We start from the raw sequence: 16,933 nt of genomic DNA on the forward strand, positions 1-16,933 counted from the left end.
TCATTGCGGCAAAAATGAGTAAGCATGTGGCTCAATACATGAGCGAGGCACAGAAAGGAATTGGCAGTAACACCAGAGGAGCCAAGCACCAGCTACTGGCCGATAGAACAGTCGCCCGAGACTGTAAGAAGAGACAGACCAACCTGTGCACTGCCTGGATTGACTACAAGAAAGCCTACGACTCAATGCCACACACATGGATACTGGAATGTCTGGAACTGTATAAGATCAACAGGAACCTAAGGACCTTCATACAGAACTCAATGGAAATGTGGAAGACAACCCTAGAGGCCAACTCAAAACCCATTGCCCAAGTCAACATCAAGTGCGGCATATACCAAGGAGATGCGCTATCACCACTGCTGTTCTGCATAGGCCTGAACCCCCTCAGTCAGATCATCACGAAGAGCGGCTACGGGTACCGATTCCGTAGTGGGGCAACAATCAGCCACCTGCTCTACATGGATGACATCAAGCTGTATGCCAGGAATGAGCGAGAAATAGACTCGCTGATCCACACCACCCGGATCTACAGCGATGACATAGGGATGTCATTCGGATTGGACAAGTGTGGCCGGATGGTCTCAAAGAGAGGCAAGATGATCCGGACTGAAGGGATTGACCTACCAGAGGGCAACATAGGTGATATCCAAGACAGCTACAAGTACCTTGGCATCCCACAGGCTAATGGAAACCATGAAGAGGCCACAAGGAAGTCAACCACAGCCAAATACCTCCAGAGAGTAAGGCAGGTCCTGAAAAGTCAGCTGAATGGTAAGAACAAGGTCCGAGCCATCAACATGTACGCACTACCAGTCATCAGATACCCCGCTGGTATCATAAACTGGCCAAAGGAGGAGATAGAAGCCACAGATATCAAGACTAGAAAGCTCCTCACCATGCATGGAGGGTTCTACCCCAAGTCCAGCACCCTGAGACTATACACTAAGCGGAAAGAGGGAGGCCGAGGGCTAGTGAGCGTCAAGACCACGGTCCAGGATGAAACATCGAAAATCCGAGAATACATCAGAAAGATGGCCCCAAAGGATGAACTGCTAAGTGAATGTCTCAGGCAGCAGAACCCTGATGAGAGTGCAGAGGAGGAGGAGGAACAGACAACCTGGAGAGACAAACCCCTACATGGCATGTACCACCGTCAGATAGAGGAAGTGGCTGATATCAAGAAATCCTACCAGTGGCTGGATAATGCAGGACTGACAGACAGCACAGAGGCACTAATCATGGCAGCACAAGAACAGGCCATAAGCACAAGAGCCATAGAGGCCAGGATCTACCAGAGTAGATCAGACCCAAGATGCAGACTGTGCAAAGAAGCCCCTGAAACAGTCCAGCACATAGTAGCAGGGTGTAAGATGCTAGCTGGATCAGCGTACATGGAGAGGCACAACCAAGTGGCTGGGATAGTATACAGGAACATCTGCAACCAGTATGGAATAGAAATACCCAAGTCCCAATGGGCCATACCACAGAAGGTGGCTGAGAACAACAGGGCCAAGATTCTGTGGGACTTCAGCTTCCAGATTGACAAACAGATCCTGGCTAACCAACCGGACATAGTGGTGGTGGACAAAGAGCAGAAGAGGGTGGTGGTGATAGATGTGGCGATCCCAGCTGACGCCAACATCAGGAAGAAGGAACATGAGAAACTTGAGAAGTATCAAGGGTTGAAAGAGCAGCTGGAACGGATGTGGAAGGTCAAGGGTTGCGTGGTCCCCGTGGTAGTGGGGGCACTTGGGGCAGTAACCCCCAAACTGGGAGAGTGGCTCCAGCAAATCCCAGGAACAACATCTGAAGCCTCAGTCCAGAAGAGCGCAGTCCTAGGAACATCGAAGATACTGCGCAGAACCCTCAAACTCCCAGGCCTCTGGTAGAGGACCCGAGCTTGAGGATGACATGGATACCACCCCCCCCGCCGGGGGTGAGAAGGAGATTTTTTTTAATATATATATATATATATATATATATATATATATATATATATATATATATATATATATACACACACACATATACATATATATATATATATATATATATATATATATATATATATATGAATGTTTTCAAATTCAATGATGGTTTAAAACATTTATAAACTTTAAGATAACAAATCCCTACAGATATATATCGTGAGCGATAATGGAGGTAACCGTAACGATATATTAGATTCCTCCTGACTCTATCTTTGACAATTTAAGTAAAACGTACCCTTGTGCTTTTTTGTTTTGATGTGCTCCTGGATGTTTCTAGCTCCTCTGTTTCCATAATTGATCATATCTGAGCACAGAATACACAGAACCTTTCCCGGCACGTCCACTTTTCGGATATGTTCCGCCAGGCACGTTGTCACAGTTTGTGTCCCTATCTGCACGGTAACGCTACTATCGAGCCATGCCCATCGGAAACAGTTCTTTATCCCGTTCGATTTATTGATTTCCCTGGCACGATCCTCATTTTTGCGGTCCAAAACTTTCGCCATATTGGCGAAGTAACTTTGAAAACTAACCAAAATAACTAGAACTTAAAAAGTGATCAAAACCGTGTACGTATAGCTTGTTTCTCCGTGAATTGTAGAAGTGAGATGAAACTAGCGCCAAAACGTTGCCGGAAATCGTCATGGGTTTTCGTTCGCATAAATATTGAAGAAAGCAATGACGATTTCCGTTATCACAGCTGCAACTAATTTTGCAATGAGCGTTGCCGAAAGATGCTGGCGGGCGGGCGGTCGGTCGGTCCTGCCTGCTTGTGCCACCACAAGCCTCGCCTCGCGCCGACCCCTATCCCCCCCCGAAATTTTCTCAACGGATTTACACGTTTCACAAAAATGACATTTTCAGTGGGAAAAACTCAGAATTCCACAGATCCGCGGAAAATTCTCATCCCTGAACCTAATAAAATTGGAAGTCTGTGATTCAAATTCAGTAGCTTTCGGTCCACTAAACAAAAATAATTGGGTGTCGGGGAAAATTCTTTTTATGACCTACATTTGAAAAATCTGAAAGGCCTTTAAATCTTCCTTTTGTTCAATAAAAAATGACTTTTGTTTCATTTTCTTAAAAATCACCAATCGCAATTATTTCCCACATTTGTAAAGGTTGGAGTAAAATGTAATAGCATGTTAACTAAACTATTCCTTTTATTAAAAATTAAGTGAAACAACAAATAGGCCTTTTCTTAATAAACCTTTATGAACATTTGTATTCCCTCCATTTGCTTCTCTTTTCTTCAGCTTTCAGCAGTCTGTAAAAAGAGAGCTCGGATTTCTTATTAAATCTATCATCTGAACAGAGCTGTGCTCCTTCCGCCGAGGGTGAAGTCAAGTTCATTCCCGCTACTGTATGTTACTGTACCCTCTGCTGTCTAAACAATGCAATTCGAGCAAGGAAAAACTAAGATTACGCAACCTGATAATAAGCGTGATTCATTTTTTCCATATCATCGATTCGAAGAGTCATAAACTTGTATCACGGTTTATCGTCACACAATACATCATTCCACACCTATTTAAAAAAAAAAAAGACACATCATACAAGTTACAAGGTTGTCAAGCTTCCCAGAACAAGTTCCTGTTAACAGTTAGCATCTATTTAACAGTTATTCCACAAAATTGAGTCGTACATGAGCTGACAGCTGACGAGGTGCGGAGCACCGAGTTGTCTATAAGCCGTGTACGACGAGATTGAATGGAATAACCGTTTTATTCTATCCACATTGACTGGATTTTGAGAAACTGAGCATTTTTTATTTATTTTTTGCAAATTCGATCAATAAAAACTTCATACAAAATACATCCAACAAAATTTCCTGGTTTTGTCCTGGAGTGACCTTGACAGGTCAGATCACTGATCTGCACATTTTTCACTGGCCTGCATCAAGAAATTGGTGAAAGATAGGAACTTGGTTAATATTATTAACCATGGAAGTATTATATCCTTTTGGCTTTGTCATCAGATTCCAGACAAGTGGCCTCATTTCTCTCAGTTCTGTGACCCTGACCTTTGTCCCTGTCCCAAGGCGTCAGGTGTGGAAATGGGATACCACTATTCCCTTGGCACAGTACCTCTAGTTATTATTATTATTACTACTACAACTACATCATCCGCTGTCTTCAATATTTTTTTTGATTGGTCTCTTCCTTTTTCCAGAGTGGTTGATATCGATCGCAGGCCAGATTTGATCCGGAGAGAAATGTACTACATGTCAAGCAGAAATCCTCAATACAATAAACACATGCAGGTGGTGTTAAATTTCAGCTCGTGAGATGGAACAACCAGAGAACTTCTGTGTGGCTCTTTAAAACCACAGAGTGGTGAAGTGAATCACATTGATTATTTGATTATCTCATGACAGTGGCTCCTGGCAAGGGGTGGGATGTACTAAGCCTCGGTCACAACCAGTCGTACGTGCTCCTACGGCCAGTCTACGTGCAAAAAACGCACGGAGGGCGTGCGTGTGACGTGCTGATTTTCGAGCCGCAGACTGGCCGCAGAGGTTCTTTGTCATGTCAAACAAACTCTATGGGCGCTTATGTTTTTTTCAGGTTGCAAGACAAACTTAGGGACAACGTGCGTCTTTCTCCATGAACAAAAAAAAAACGCAGCGATTTGGGAAACGCCAAAAATCGCACGGCCAAAAAAAATTGTACGTCCGGTTTGTGACCTAGGCTTTAGGCAGCAAGAGAACAGTCAGTTCTCAAAGTTGATGTGTTGGAAGCAGGAAAAATTGGCGAGTGTAAGTATCTGAGCGACTTTAATTAGGGCTAAACTGTGACAGCTGGAAGACCGGGTCCGAGCATCTCAAACGGCAGGTCTTGTGGGGTGTTCCTGGCTATTAAGATGCTTTTTTTTTTTTGTTTATAATAATAATAAAGTGGCGGCACGGTGGTGTAATGGTTAGCGCTGTCGCCTCACAGCAAGAAGGTCCTGGGTTCGAGCCCCGTGGCCGGCGAGGGCCTTTCTGTGCGGAGTTTGCATGTTCTCCCCGTGTCCGCGTGGGTTTCCTCCGGGTGCTCCGGTTTCCCCCACAGTCCAAAGACATGCAGGTTAGGCTAACTGGTGACTCTAAATTGAGCGTAGGTGTGAATGTGAGTGTGAATGGTTGTCTGTGTCTATGTGTCAGCCCTGTGATGACCTGGCGACTTGTCCAGGGTGTACCCCGCCTTTCGCCCGTAGTCAGCTGGGATAGGCTCCAGCTTGCCTGCGACCCTGTAGAAGGATAAAGCGGCTAGAGATAATGAGATGAGATGAGATGAGATAATAATAAAGTTCAATTTATATAGCGCCTTTCACAAAACCCAAGGACGCTTTACACAGGAGTTACCCCCCCCCAAAAAAAAAACTAGGAAGAGTAGTGTGAGGTAAAGAGAAAAGTTTTCAAGTTAGCTTTGAAGGAAGAGAGAGCGGAACAGTCACGCAGCGATTGTGGTAACGAGCTCCAAAGTTTAGGGGCAGGAACACTGAATGATCTGCCACCCATAGATGCCAGTTTAAAACGTGGAACAGTCGGAAGATCTGAGGGAGCGAGAGGGACAGTACAAATGAACTAGCTCACAGAGATAGGAAGGGGCGAAACCATGAAGAGCTTTATAGGTTAAAAGCAAGCTTTTGTATTTGATCTGAAAAATAATTGGCAACCAATGCAGTTGCTGTAAAACAGGAGCGGTGCGAGCAGTGTGCTTGGTGAGTGTGAGGAGTTTTGGATGGACTGCAGGCGACTGAGCAATGTGGCAGGGAGACCATAAAAGAGAGAACTGCAGTAGTCAAGATGAGAAAAAATAAATGCATTGACCAACATTTTGGCATCAGTTTCCAAGAGAAAAGGGCGGAGACGTGCAATATCGCGGAGGTGAAAGAAAGCATTCTTAGTAATTAGTTTAAAAAAAAAAGTTTGGAATGGTCGAGTGTTTTCTAGACCTATAATAGATATTTTAAAAAGATATCCGGGGGGGCGTGTCACAATAATACATTGGGTTTTAATGGTTTTATTTCAGGATTCTCTTTTAGTGATCATAGCTCGCACGCACGCGCACACACACACACGACCAGTGTATATACAACATAGTGCAGAAGTCATCAAACTACGGCCCGTGGGCCGACTCCGGCCCATCACCCCCCTTTGACCGGCCCCCCAGCCCCTCTGCCCCCCACCACTTGAACCAGCCCTATGAGGCAATCCCCAGAAGTGGTCATGGCCTATTTTTTTTTTTAAATTGCTTTTTGGCAAATAATAATATGTCTGCATCTTGTATTTTGTTGATTTTACCAATTAAAATTAATCAATTTAGTTATAAAATGAAATATTCATATTTTCTGAATTTTCGTCATATGCTCGCGATCAAGCAGTGACAGGCAGCGCACGCGCAGAGAACTGTCAGTGTTCAGGACAGCAAAATGGCTAGCGGTCAGCGAAAAGCTGACCGAGAGTGCAGAGTTTTTAAAGAACAGTGGACCACCGATTATTTTTTCGTTCAGTGTAAGGACCGTGCAGTTTATCTTGTATGTAAAAGTGTGTCGGTTTTCAAAGAATATAATCTGCGTCGTCACTACGAAACCCGCCACAAAGAGTATGCTAGTTTGCGAGGGCAAACAAGAGAAGACAGGATTCGGAGGATGAAATGCGGACTGGCTGCACAACAGAATGTATTCCTTCACCAAACCCAGATCAACCCGGCTGCTGTCCGAGCTAGCTATAAGGCAGCTCACCTACTAGCTACCCATGGAAAGCCGTTTACTGATGGGGACTTTGTTAAAGTATGCATGCTTGCTGTGGCCGAGGAGGTGTGTCCCGACAAGAAGGATGCGCTCAACGCGGTGAGTCTCTCCGCACCTACTATGATCAGGCGAACCGAAGATTTGGGGGACAACGTGTATGACCAGCTTGAATGAGAGAGCGTCAGAATTCGAGTTTTTTGCTTTGGCCATGGATGAGAGCAATGACGTGCAGGACACAGCACAACTGCTGTGATCTATTGCTCATATTATTATAATTTCACTGTTTTTTTTTAATGTATTTATTTTATAGGCCTATTTATTTGACCTTTATTAAGTGCTGCACACAATTATTATTAATATTATTAATAATATCAACAGGCCTACCTACAATTTATAATTTTCCACTCACCTTTGCCAGTGTCAATCACCTCAACTAGGCAGATGTTTCTTACCTTGACAGCTTTGATGTTATTTTTATTAGAAAATAAATAAATGGAATATCTGTGGTATTTCAAATTAAAACAAAGTGTGAAGACTCGATTACTATTTTTGCAAACCACTAGTAAAGATAAACAAATATGTGCCAGGAATCAAGTGGGGATATAGTGGTGGGGGATATAGTGGTGGGGGATATAGTGGTGGGGGATATAGTGGTGGGGGATATAGTGGTGGGGGATATAGTGGTGGGGGATATAGTGGTGGGGATGGCTGTGCCAGGCTAGTAATCTCTACTACACAATGAGGCCTGCTGGTGGTCATATTTGTCTGGGTCATACAATTCTATGTTATATAGCTGACCTGACCCCGGCCCCCATCACAGTCAGGAACGACAATGTGGCCCCCAGAGAAAAAAGTTTGGTGACCCCTGACGTAGTGTGTTCGTGACTACTGGTGCAGAAGGAAACGTGCTGGATTTTAATGAATACTTTATTAACAGGTGTAATTATACGAGCAGCTGCAGCGTCCAATCAGCTCCACTCGTGTCCTTTAAGAACCGACGTATAATGGCATTTCTAGTGGTAGAAATAATGACTGAATGAACTTGTACAAAACATTTATTTCTAAATTAATAGTGGGGATTCAACACAAGTGGTCAAGAACACACACACACACACACACACACACACACACACACACACACACACACACACACACAAGGATAATACAGAGATTAAAAAGCTTTAAAGGAGAAAAACATGGAGACAGTCGGTGATGAATACAGACTGAATGGGGCAGAGTTTAGACTTGTTTTCATGCTATAAACATGACAAAAGACGCATGCTAAAGCGTGAAGTCTAGACGTGTGATTAAAACAGTAACTGGAAAAACAAACAAAAATTTAATAGGTTGCTTAAAATAAACACATACAAAACAAGCAAATCAAATAAGCAGGCAGACAAAAGCAAGCAGGCAAAAAAAAAAAGCAAGCAAACACACCCAAGCAACCAACCAAACAAAAAGGTACGCAAACAAACAAGTAAGCAACCAACAAAAGAACCAAGCGAGTAAAAAAAACTAGGGCTGTCAAACGATTAAAAAATTTAATCGCGATTAATCTCAGGATTTCATATAGTTAATCGCGATTAATCGCATTTTTTTTAAATCTATGTAAATGAATAAGGCTTTTAAAGTGAAATGTTACAATTTCACTAGACGCCGCATTGAGCTGGTGGCCCGTTGCTGGGATACGTCAGAGTGTCCGCCATATTTGATGTGGCAAATCTTCCCCGTAAACCAATGCAAGTAAATGGACTGAACTTCATAAAGCCCCTTTCTACAATAATATTTAACTCGATGCCTTTTATTCACCCGTTAAGACACACATTTGGGAAACAAACAGGCATCAGAACGACATATATAACTTTTAATGTGATGGTTATAAATAGTGTGTGAAATACCCTGTACACTGCAAACTAGCGACAGATACACGATAGATAGCTCAGGTAAGCTAATCAGTCAGCATACCGCAGCAAACTACCAAAACCTGAGGCCACAATAACCAACCTACAAGACTGAATATGAGAAATGATGGAAATAGTGGAAAAACTGGAAATAGTGAATGAAAATAAAAATGTACCGTTTTATTTATTGAGTCACCACACAGACCTACTCTCGTTGAATAAAGTGAGCTGAATGACCGCCAAACTGAGTTCGGCCAGGTTCTAACGCCATACCAAAACAAAATCCATCACTGATTCCTTCACATTCAGAACGGTTAAAAACATTCATCATACGTTCAAAAACGTTCATCATAGTGTGGCGCTGTATTCTCTAATTCTCACTGCTTATAACTCTACACCTCCCCGGTGGAGATGAGCTGGGAAACTGAAGACTGAAGGAACAGTATTGAAAAGTATTTTTCCAGTCTCGCCTGTGAAAGGTAATCCCATGTGATCTCGTTTGGACGGTAAACCTGTTGGTACAGTTAAACGCAGCACATGAATGAGGCATCTTTATTCTCGGCTACTGTTGAAGAATCTCCACTTTGCCACAGCCGATATGGCGGCGAGGATGACGTATGATTCTACGCAGAAGGCGGCGTCTATATTTATATGTCGATGCCTTTCTCCATCACTCACACGTACTCTTATTGAAGCAGCGCGCGACAAGCCTCAACAGGAACTACGGGTGACTCGCAGGGCCAAATTAATAGTGCCGTTAGCGCAAATTCTTTTTTTAAATCGCGATAAATTGAGATCGCGTTAACTTTGACAGCCCTAAAAAAAAAAAAAAACTAAAAAACATGCAAGCAGGCAACCAAAAAAGGAAGCAAGGAATAAGAAACAAATCGAACAAACAAAAGTACATAAGCTATTTAAAAAAAAAAAGGAAAAACAAGCAAAAAAAATATGCAAGCAATCAAAACAGTAAGCATGTAAAGAAGCAGGCAAACCCCCCCCCCCCAGATGTTTCCACTAACGAAACTGAATCCTCAGACTCCTCAGTAAATCCTCATGTTTGATCGATTTACAGCACGTTTCAAAAGATTCTCCAAAAAAATGACATCTACCATGCCTTTTATTTTTTATAACCATATTAAACAAAATTCAAGACTCGTGTACGAGTAACAGTGAACCCCACCCCACCCTTAAATAAAGTTTCGTACGCAATACGGAGACACACGTCGTGTTACAGCAACTTTCATCTTCAGATCAGCCGAGCTGTTTGTTCTCGGAATTGTTCCAGATAAAATACGGAGCTACTGTCTGTGATCAGTAGCCGAATGATGTGGCCTGTGTATGCAGATAGCAAACGGCCACAAACAGCCAGGCTGGAAGCGATGGGACAGGATTTACAGGTCAGAAAAACACAGTTGAAAATCCATGAGGGAGGAAGACGGGAAAAACAAAAACAAACCAAACCTTTTTTACGTCGCACCACTAAAGCCTAGGTCACAACCGGACGTACGATTTTTTTGGCCGTGTGATTTTTGGCGTTTCCCAAATCGCTGCGTTTTTTTTTTTTGTTTGTGGAGAAAGACGCACGTTGGCCGTAAGTTTGTCTTGCAACCTGAAAAAAACGTAAGCGCCCGTAGAGTTTGTTTGACATGACAAAGAACCTCTGCGGCCGGTCTGCGGCCAGTCTACGGCTTGAAAATCAGCACGTCACATGCGCGCCCTCCGTGCGTTTCTTGCGTTTTTTGCACATAGACCGGCCGTAGGAACACGTACGGCCGGTTGTGACCAGGGCTTTGAACCGGTTCAAGGAACGAAAACGAAAACCGGGAACTTTTTCTATTTCACATGGAACAGAAACGAAACCAGAAACTTTATTATTTTTTATGTTCCGGAACAGAAACGCTTATTAAAAATAATGGTAACCGGTTAATACCGGTTTTTATTTCGTTCCTCAAAGTTTCCGTAGCCTACAAATAAGTCATTCTTCTCCTGCGCAAGTTTCTATGACCCGCTGGGGTTCACTTCCTGTGTGACGGTCGCTGACTGAATGGAGAGAGCGGGAGGGTGGACTACTATCACGTCTCCACGTGATAATAAGTGAGTAAATGCATTACTGAGTGTCTGAGCAAAGAAGAGCCTGAACGATGCAACCTCCCTATTGGCTGTTTGTAAAAATGTATCAGTTGTTGCCCTTCCCACGGGAATCATCGCGGGCTCGAGAGACGAGACCTGACGAGTTAGTTCGTTGGTAGCAGAACAAAATGTCTGGACACAAATCGGGTTTTCAGAAAAGGAAAGAAAATAAACGGAGGGTCGAAAATACAAAAAAGGAGGCAGAAAATGCAAAACGAGTTTTAAGGTAGGACAAATGGTTACTTTTTAAGGCAGCCCGCTGTGGCTGCAGGCTTTCAGTTGTCATTGAATGGTTACTTTTCTGAGGCAGCCCGCCGTGGCTGCCTGCAGGCTGATTTATTATAGCCCATTTAGTTAAAATAGTTGATATAAAATGTTTATAGTTATAGTTGAGCGATGTTGCACCCGGGTCCAGATTAGGGCAGAACCGGCCCTGGCTACATTTCAGGTGTAGTTTGTTTTATGTATGTATGTACTTGCATAGATGTGTACTTGGTCTTCCAATATGGCGCCTAACAAACTCTCGCGGCGCAGTGACATCATGCGGTAGCCCTCTATAGGGCCTGACTAGCCTTTGGTAACACACTAAACGAATTATCTTTCATTTTTGGCACTTTTTCTGTTTGTGTAGATGGGAAGACATACTGAGAATCCAAATCGCCAACATTTGAAATAATTGTTTTGAATTATTTCTTGTCTTATTTAATGAAGGTTGTAATAGAATTAGCCTACATTTGGCTTAAGCCGGATGAGACAGAGACATAATTTTATAGCCATTTGTTAAACAGCTGACAGGGAACGTAATTAACCGTTCCGGGAACGAAATTTTTTTGTTCTAACCGGTTCGGGAACGTCTATTTAATGGTGGAACCCAAAAGCGGAAACGTTAAAATTCCGTTTCTGTTCGGAACGAACCAATTGGAAATAAATTCTGGTTCAAAGCCCTGGTTGTGACCGAGGCTCATTTGTGATCACAAAAATAGCAACAGAGCTCAAAGATGAAAAGTTGACTTGCAACCAACCATAACAGCAATTACACTTCTGCTTGTGCTTACAGGAAAAGAGGGAATTCAAATCGTCAGACTGTAATCATCTCATCTCATTATCTGTAGCCGCTTTATCCTTCTACAGGGTCGCAGGCAAGCTGGAGCCTATCCCAGCTGACTACGGGCGAAAGGCGGGGTACACCCTGGACAAGTCGCCAGGTCATCACAGGGCTGACACATAGACACAGACAACCATTCACACTCACATTCACACCTACGGTCAATTTAGAGTCACCAGTTAACCTAACCTGCATGTCTTTGGACTGTGGGGGAAACCGGAGCACCCGGAGGAAACCCACGCGGACACGGGGAGAACATGCAAACTCCACACAGAAAGGCCCTCGCCGGCCACGGGGCTCGAACCCGGACCTTCTTGCTCTGAGGCGACAGCACTAACCACTACACCACCGTGCCGCCCGACCGTAATCATATTTCTACAAATGTTAAAAAAAAAGAAAAAAAATAGATGGAAAAACACACACACACACACACACACAAATCTGTTCAAGATATAGGGGATATATCAAAGCTGAGATAGATGTGCGATATTTATGAGGACCAGATGCTCCCTCTGTGTGTGTGTGTGTGTGTGTGTGTGTGTGTGTGTGTGTGTGTGTGTAGGGAGGCAACTAAGGCCTGGTCTGAACAACAGCGCACGGGTCCTACCTGTTCTGTGCGGTGAAGGTCTCTCTCTGGGGATGCAGGCCGCTGTAAACCACTCTGATCAGATCATGCTGACTGAGAGCTCCCTCTGTCAGAGCCATGGAACCGAGACTGGAGGGCTGAGGGGGCACGCATTCGAAACAAACACATTTCAGAAATGGAATATCACAGTTATTAACATTCATCACAGTTACAGCATGACTGAATAATAATCTATTAAAATGCTTCACCCGTTAGATGATTCATAACCAGGAAACGGTTTAAAATCCTGCAGGTCAGGATCATCGACATCACTTCAAAAAGAATCTAAGTGGCATTTAGAAAAGACTCCGAGCCCTAATGTGAGCCAAGTGCACAGCTATCCAGGCATACAAGTTTCAGTTTATTCCATTAGGCCATAATTAAAAAATGTTCTGTTTCCGGTCCACCGGTCGGGTGAGTGCCGTTTGTGCGGTTGAAATTTTTTTTTTAATGCCGGGTTTTTGACATTTTTTTCGGGTTCGTAAATCTAACATCGAACTTGACATTTCCGCATTCCCAGGGCTTTTCACGAAGGTTCATACTAGCCAGCCATGACAAATAAGTAGCCAGCCGGGGGGGGGGTAAACACAAAAACTCCTGTGCACGCAGTTCCCAGGATTAAATGCATTTCCCACAGACCATTTATTTATTCACTTTACTCAAATACAAAGTAAAATGGCAGTAAATCTTCTTTCTTTTCTTGCGTATTGCATCATGAGGCGTTCCTGGCTTGTAAATCTCTTATTTTCGGTGCATGACACATTCACGCAGCTGAGCATGCTATGAATTAACAACGACAACGGTCTGCAGTGGGGCGACACAATTACACACTCAGCCAACATTTCTCCATTTGTGTATGAAAATACACTCCAACCACTCAGTTTGGCTTCATTTACAACCAACGGTGTCTTTTGATGCCAGCACGCAATTGAACGAGAGAAGACTGGTTTACCGGAGACAAAATAAGCGTCATCTCTGCTTCTGTTCCCTCCGACACACTACTGCCTCCGCCGAGTGCGCGCGCACTCTGAATTGAATCAGCTCTGCGCATGCGCCGTGCGGCACAAAAAAAAACGGCAGCCACCATGAAGGAAGAAGATCCGGAGTTTTCAAACATTTGCTTAAGTGTGAAATCGCAAAATGGTATTCTAGCGAACAACAAAATAGTAAAGATTCAGAAAAACAAATCATTCAGTGATCATTTTAATAGTGTAATTTCATCCGAACTAGGCCTAACGCTCGATTTAGAACTACAAAAAGTCCGTGTGTCGGACATTTTAAGTACCTTTGTAAAAGTTTTGCAAATGTTGCAGTCAGCATTTAAAATGCTAACTTACAGTTTTTGTACAAGTTTCAGTTGATTAAACTGTCATATTTCATTAAATGTGTCTGCTTTTGTAATAAAAACGTACTGAAAGAAAAAGCAAACACAGCATTGCGATTTCTTATCCATCCATATAGAATTAAAAAAAAAAATCCCTCCCTCCCAACTGAAAATTTGTTTGCTCACCCGGTGGACAGGAAACGGATTTTTTTTTAAGGATGGCCTTAGTGCAGTTCTGCTCTGTACACTCCACTCGCGCTCTTTACGCTCAGCATGAGCGGGATTCCTGTCCTTTATACTCCACTCGTGCAATTCTGCTCTGTACACTCCACTAGTGCACTTTACACCATGTACCTTACATGTGTGTGAGATATTAGTTAGGTCCATAAATATTTGGACAGAGACAACATTTTTCTAATTTTGGTTCTGTACATTACCACAATGGATTTTGAACAAAACAATTCAGATGCAGTTGAAGTTCAGACTTTCAGCTTTAATTCAGTGGGTTGAACAAAATGATTGCATAAAAACGCGAGGAACTAAAGCATTTTTTAAACACAATCCCTTCATTTCAGGGGCTCAAAAGTAATTGGACAAATTAAATAATTGTAAAATGTTCATTTCTAATACTTGGTTGAAAACCCTTTGTCGGCAATGACTGCCTGAAGTCTTGAACTCATGGACATCACCAGACGCTGTGTTTCCTCCTTTTTAATGCTCTGCCAGGCCTTTACTGCAGTGGTTTTCAGTTGCTGTCTGTTTGTGGGCCTTTCTGTCTGAAGTTTAGTCTTTAACAAGTGAAATGCATGCTCAATTGAGTTGAGATCAGGTGACTGACTTGGCCATTCAAGAATATTCCACTTCTTTGCTTTAGTAAACTCCTGGGTTGCTTTGGCTTTATGTTCTGGGTCATTGTCCATCTGTATTATGAAACGCCGACCAATCAGTTTGGCTGCATTTGGCTGGATTTGAGCACACAGTATGTCTCTGAATACCTCAGAATTCATCCGGCTGCTTCTGTCCTGTGTCACATCATCAATAAACACTAGTGGCCCAGTGCCACTGGCAGCCATGCATGCCCAAGCCATCACACTGTCTCCGCCGTGTTGTACAGATGATGTGGTATGCTTTGGATCATGAGCTGGACCACGCCTTCGCCATACTTTTTTCTTCCCATCATTCTGGTAGAGGTTGATCTTGGTTTCATCTGTCCAAAGAATGTTCTTCCAGAACTGTGCTGGCTTTTTTAGATGTTTTTTAGCAAAGTCCAATCCAGCCTTTTTATTCTTGAGGCTTATGAGTGGCTTGCACCGTGCAGTGAACCCTCTGTATTTACTTTCATGCAGTCTTCTCTTTATGGTAGATTTGGATATTGATACACCTACCTCCTGGAGAGTGTTGTTCACTTGGTTGGCTGTTGTGAAGGGGTTTCTCTTCACCATGGAAATCATTCTGCGATCATCCACTACTGTTGTCTTCTGCGGGCATCCAGGTCTTTTTGCATTGATGAGTTCACCAGTGCTTTCTTTCTTTCTCAGGATGTACCAAACTGTAGATTTTGCCACTCCTAATATTGTAGCAATTTCTCGGATGGGTTTTTTCTGTTTTCGCAGCTTAAGGATGGCTTGTTTCACCTGCATGGAGAGCTCCTTTGACCACATGTTTTCTTCACAGCAAAATCTTCCAAATGCAAGCACCACACCTCAAATCAACTCCAGGCCTTTTATCTGCTGAATTGAGAATGACATAACGAAGGAATTTCCCACACCTGCCCATGAAATAGCCTTTGAGTCAACTGTCCAATTACTTTTGGTCCCTTTAAAAACAGGGTGGCACATGTTAAGGAGCTGAAACTCCTAAACCCTTCATCCAATTTTAATGTGGATACCCTCAAATGAAAGCTGAAAGTCTGGACTTTATGTCCATTATATAACTATAACCTGAAATATGTTTCAGTCAACAGGTAAAAAAAAAAAAAAAAATTGTGTCAGTGTCCAAATATATATGGACCTAAATGTAGATGAAAATGTAACATCTCCATGAAACTTGCTGCTAAAAGCGAACGTGTCTGGATCCCCCCCACTTTGTGTTTTTTAGTATTTATTTGTAAATAATAATAATAATAAATTTCTTAAAAACGCATATTCACATAGAAATCTCAATGCTTTTTACAGTAAGAATCATAAAAAAATACTCAAAAAAAGATACGAATAGCTAATAAAAAAAATAATCATCATGGTGGTTAATCACTTAAACAAAAAATGTCTTTGACTTGGATTTAAAACTATCTATTGAAGGAGAGTCTTTAAGCTCAGCAGGGAGAGCGTTCCAGAGCTTTGGTGCTATTACAGAGAAAGCACGATCTCCATAAGTTTTTGTGTATGTGCGCGGAACAGCCAAGAGAGTCTTCGTAGTGGACCTCAGACATCGAGTTGTAGAGTAATCGTTCAAGAGACAAGTTAGGTATTGAGGCAAGGCAAGGCAAGTTTATTCATATAGCACATTTCATACACAGTGGCAGTTCAATGTGCTTTACGGAAGTAAAAGCAAAACAGTAAACAATAGAAAATAAAATTACATAAAATAAATGGGGAAGAAAAATAATAAGAATTAAACAATAGTAGAAATAAAATAATAAAATGAAGTAAAAGTTCAATTTAAAAAAAAACAGCAGAATAAAATAGAATAAAAGTTAAGTAAAATTTAAAACATGCAGAGACTGTAAAAGTTAAGAGTTTAAAACATGTAGAGATGGCAATATTAATAATTTAGCAGAAAGCATCTGAGAACAGCTTGGTCTTTAGTCTAGATTTGAAGCTGCCAACAGCAGGAGCATTTTTGATGTCCTCTGGCAGTTGGTTCCATAGCTGTACTGCATAGTAGCTAAAAGCTGCTTCACCACACTTTGTTTTAACAACAGGTTTTACCAGTACATTTTGCTGCTGCGATCTGGTAGATCTGATTGGGTTAGACCGCTGCAACATATCAGAGAGGTAATTGGGCCCTGTACCATTTAGAGATTTGTACACCAGCAGCAATGCTTTAAAGGGATAGTTTGGGATTTTTGACATGAATCTGTATGGCATCCCCATCAATAGTGTCGTGCAAACACACTGA

At 42.5% G+C, this 16,933-nt stretch overlaps 1 protein-coding gene across 1 annotated transcript in view; it reads right to left on the reverse strand.

Annotated features, from left to right (window-relative positions):
• Window positions 1–16,933, reverse strand: part of LOC132892040 (hyccin 2-like) — a 216,987-nt gene that overhangs the window by 42,015 nt on the left and 158,039 nt on the right. Inside the window, exon 7 of the mRNA XM_060930361.1 lies at window positions 12,475–12,590. Within this exon, the coding sequence (XP_060786344.1) occupies window positions 12,475–12,590 (116 nt within the window). The remainder of the gene's footprint in view (window positions 1–12,474; window positions 12,591–16,933) is intronic.

Source organism: Neoarius graeffei, chromosome 9 (genome assembly GCF_027579695.1).
Source record: "Neoarius graeffei isolate fNeoGra1 chromosome 9, fNeoGra1.pri, whole genome shotgun sequence".
In the NCBI taxonomy this organism is placed as follows: domain Eukaryota; kingdom Metazoa; phylum Chordata; class Actinopteri; order Siluriformes; family Ariidae; genus Neoarius; species Neoarius graeffei.